We start from the raw sequence: 4,303 nt of genomic DNA, 5'->3' as shown, positions 1-4,303 counted from the left end.
ATATATATATATATATATATATATATATATATATATATATATAAAATAAAATAAACATATATATATATATATATATAGCTAGAATTCACTGAAAGTCAAGTATTTCTTATATATATATATATATATATATATATATATATATATATATATATATATATATATATATATATATATATATATATATATATATATATATATATATATATATATATGAAATACTTGACTTGGTGAATTCTAGCTGTAAATATACTCCTCCCCTCTTAACCACGCCCCCACCCCACCCCCGACCACGCCCCCACCCCCCAACTTCAGATTGTTTTCTTTGTCTTACTTTGGCCAAAAATAGAACAAACACATTCTGAAAATATTACAATAAGAGTATAGAATAAAATACCCGGCAGCGGTAAAGTTTAGATCTGTGGTCCCCAAACTACGGCCCGCCAGCGTTCAAAATCCGGCCCGTGGGAAGTCTCAACTTTTTATTTTTTAATTTTCCTTTCTAATCTATTTTCTACCGCTTGTTAATCTCAGTGTATCCTAGCCGCTCAGGCAAATCATATTGTAAAAAAATGCATTTTCCCATCGATAATGTGACATCATCGCGCTCGCGCCGCAGTGTCGGGCGAGCTTGCGACAAGTGCGCACTCTTTTAGTCAATTAGTGTGTGATAATAATAATAATAATGGATTAGATTTATATTGCGCTTTTTCTATTGTTAGATACTCAAAGCGCTCACAGAGAAGTGGGAACCCATCATTCATTCACACCTGGTGGTAAGCTACATTTGTAGCCACAGCTGCCCTGGGGTAGACTGACGGAAGCGAGGCTGCCAGTTTGCGCCTACGGCCCCTCCGACCACCACCTACCATTCATTCATCATTCATTTCACCGGTGTGAGCGGCACCGGGGGCAAAGGGTGAAGTGTCCTGCCCAAGGACACAACGGCAGCGATTTTTTGGATGGTAAGAGGCGGGGAGCGAACCTGCAACCCACGCCGTGTGAGGGATATATATATATATATATATATATATATATATATATATATATATATATATATATATATATATATATATATATATATATATATATATATATATATATATATATATATATATACACACACTACCGTTCAAAAGTTTGGGGTCACCCAAAACAATTTTGTGGAATAGCCTTCATTTCTAAGAACAAGAATAGACTGTCGAGTTTCAGATGAAAGTTCTCTTTTTCTGGCCATTTTGAGCGTTTAATTGACCCCACAAATGTGATGCTCCAGAAACTCAATCTGCTCAAAGGAAGGTCACTTTTGTAGCTTCTGTAACGAGCTAAACTGTTTTCAGATGTGTGAACATGATTGCACAAGGGTTTTCTAATCATCAATTAGCCTTCTGAGACAATGAGCAAACACATTGTACCATTAGAACACTGGAGTGATAGTTGCTGGAAATGGGCCTCTATACACCTATGTAGATATTGCACCAAAAACCAGACATTTGCAGCTAGAATAGTCATTTACCACATTAGCAATGTATAGAGTGTATTTCTTTAAAGTTAAGACTAGTTTAAAGTTATCTTCATTGAAAAGTACAGTGCTTTTCCTTCAAAAATAAGGACATTTAAATGTGACCCCAAACTTTTGAACGGTAGTGTATATATATATATATATATATATATATATATATATATATATATATATATATATATATATATATATATATATATATATATATATATATATATATATATATATATATATATATATATACACAGTACAGGCCAATAGTTTGGACACACCTTCTCATTCAATGGGTTTTTATTTATTTTCATGACTCATCGGGCCTCCTCTTCCTCCTATCCAGGAGATCGCAAAAAGCCGCTGTCTGACCAGGGCACATAAAATTTGCAGAGACTCCTTCCAACCCACCAAGGACTGTTTTCACTGCTGGACTCTAGAAAGAGGTTCCGCAGCCTCCGAAGCAGAACCTCCAGGTTCTGTAACAGCTTCTTCCCTCAGGCCGTAAGACTCTTGAACGCATCATAATTATGCCCTCAATTCCCCCCAAAAATGGATTAACTCGTTGGAATATAAAGACAATATAACATACATCCATAAACCTGGATGCATATGCAAAAGTGCAATATATTTATCTGTACAGTAATCTATTTATTTATATCTGCACCTTATTGCTTTTTTATCCTGCACTGCCATGAGCTAATGCAACAAAATGTTGTTCCTATCTGTACTGTAAAGTTCAAATTTGAATGACAATAAAAAGGAAGTCTAAGTCTAATTTACCTTGTAGATTGTCACTGAAGGGATCAAAACAATGAATGAACACATGTGGAGTTATGTACTTAACAAAAAAAGGTGAAATAACTGAAAACATGTTTTATATTCTAGTTTCTTCAAAATAGCCACCTTTGCTCCGATTACTGCTTTGCACACTGTTGGCATTCTCTCGACGAGCTTCAAGCACACCTGTGAAGTGAAAACCCTTTCAGGTGACTACCTCTTGAAGCTCATCGAGAGAATGCAAAGCAGTAATCAGAGCAAAGGGGGGCTCTTTTGAAGAAAGTAGAATATGAAACATGTTTTCAGTTATTTTCCCCTGTATTCATAGTTTTGATGCCTTCAGTGACAATCTACAATGTAAATAGTTATGAAAATAAAGAAAACCCATTGAATGAAAAGGTGTGTCCAAACTTTTGGCCTGTACTGTACATACACACACATACGCACACACACACACACACACACACACAGCCCGGCCCCCGGCCAAATTTTTTTAACCCACTGCGGCCCCCCGAGTCTAAAAGTTTGGGGACCCTTGGCTTACAGCATAGAAAAACCTCCATTTGAAAATAAATGTTTCCAAAACTGTAAGCCAGGATGTTTACAATGATAAGAACTAAAGGCTTGACTTATCTCACGTTGCATGTAATGAATTTATCTAACACACTAGTTCCACATTGCCGACATGAATAGACTTTTCACAATATTCAATTTTTTGGAGTTTCACCTGTATTATTTATTATTATTATTGTATGGAACTGATTAAATGGTGTCCTGAATGAAATGTGCATGACTTAAGAAGGACAACAATAATGTGTCAAAGCAAAGGATTCATTTTATTGACCAAGAAAAGGGCCTCCTTCAGGCCTGTCCGATGCGAGCCGTCTTGGACGAGAACACGTGCTTGCACGTCTCTCGTATTTGCGACGTTTGCATTCCGTACATGAGAGGGTTGATGAGAGGCTGAACGATGAGGAAATAAAGCGACAGGAAGATTCGGAAGCCGTCGGGCATGGCGCTCATGTCGAAGCGCGTGTGCAGCACCTGGAAGATGCACCCGAAAGAGAAGTTGAGCAGGGACACGATGTGAAGCGCGCACGTGCCCAGCGCCTTGGGTCTGGCCTGGTTGGTGCCAGAAAAGACGACGTGCAGGATTTTCAGGTAGGAGTAGAGGATGAGCAGCAGAGGCAACATGATGGACATGGTGGTGGTGACCAGCCCGTAAATATTTATGACTTGCAGGTCGCCGCAGAGCAGCTTAGCGACCAGGTAGTTCATGCAGTACAGGCTGTTGATGACGTTGCCGCAGAGCAGCTGGCTCAGGTTCAAGCACAGGGTGGTGAGAACCCTGACAAACGTGTAGAGCCACATGAGACAAATACACAGGAGGACACGGTGGGGCGTCACCCGAGCGCTGTACTGCAGGGGGCAGCAGATGGCCAGGTAGCGGTCGTACGACATGGCGGCCAGAGTGCAGAACTCTACGCGGGCGTAGGTGTAGACGGTGAATATCTGCAGGTAGCAGGCGGGCACGGAGATGGTGTGCACGTCATTGAGGATCTGAAGCATGAGGAAGGGAAAGAATCCAGTGGAGCCGTAGAGCTCGTTGACAAAGAGGCTGGCCACAAACAAGAACATGGGCTTCCGTAAGCGCCGCGTCACACAGATCAGCACCACCAGGGAGGAGTTGGTCGCCATGATCAACATGTACAGCAGCAGCACCATGGAAAAAAACAAGTATTTCTCATACCCCAAGTCTAAATAAGACCCCAGGATGAAATGCGATATTGTGGTATTTTGCATCATCTCTTGAGAAAAATCATCGACCTAAGATGCTGTTGGTGGTTATGATTCTCCTACCAAATGTGCAGCTTCAAAACGCATCCTGAAGACCAGAAATGACATTATCTGGCATTTGATGGTCATTGCATTTACATTGAAAAGAAACGCTCTCTCCTCCTGCTCTCAGTGCTGCTGCTCTTTATTGTGTCGCTCCGGTCTGACTACACCCAC

At 40.2% G+C, this 4,303-nt stretch overlaps 1 protein-coding gene across 1 annotated transcript; it reads right to left on the bottom strand.

Moving 5' to 3' along the window:
* Positions 1–3,151: 3,151 nt before the first annotated feature.
* LOC133659150 (olfactory receptor 6E1-like) lies at positions 3,152–4,096 on the bottom strand. The gene has a single exon (XM_062061884.1). It carries the CDS (start codon positions 4,094–4,096, stop codon positions 3,152–3,154), a length of 945 nt encoding a protein of 314 aa, XP_061917868.1.
* Positions 4,097–4,303: the final 207 nt, after the last annotated feature.

The sequence above is a fragment of the Entelurus aequoreus genome, linkage group LG10 (assembly GCF_033978785.1).
Source record: "Entelurus aequoreus isolate RoL-2023_Sb linkage group LG10, RoL_Eaeq_v1.1, whole genome shotgun sequence".
Lineage (NCBI taxonomy): Eukaryota > Metazoa > Chordata > Actinopteri > Syngnathiformes > Syngnathidae > Entelurus > Entelurus aequoreus.
The sequence above is the reverse complement of the archived record's forward strand: the minus strand, read 5'-3'. Positions and strand labels throughout refer to the sequence as shown.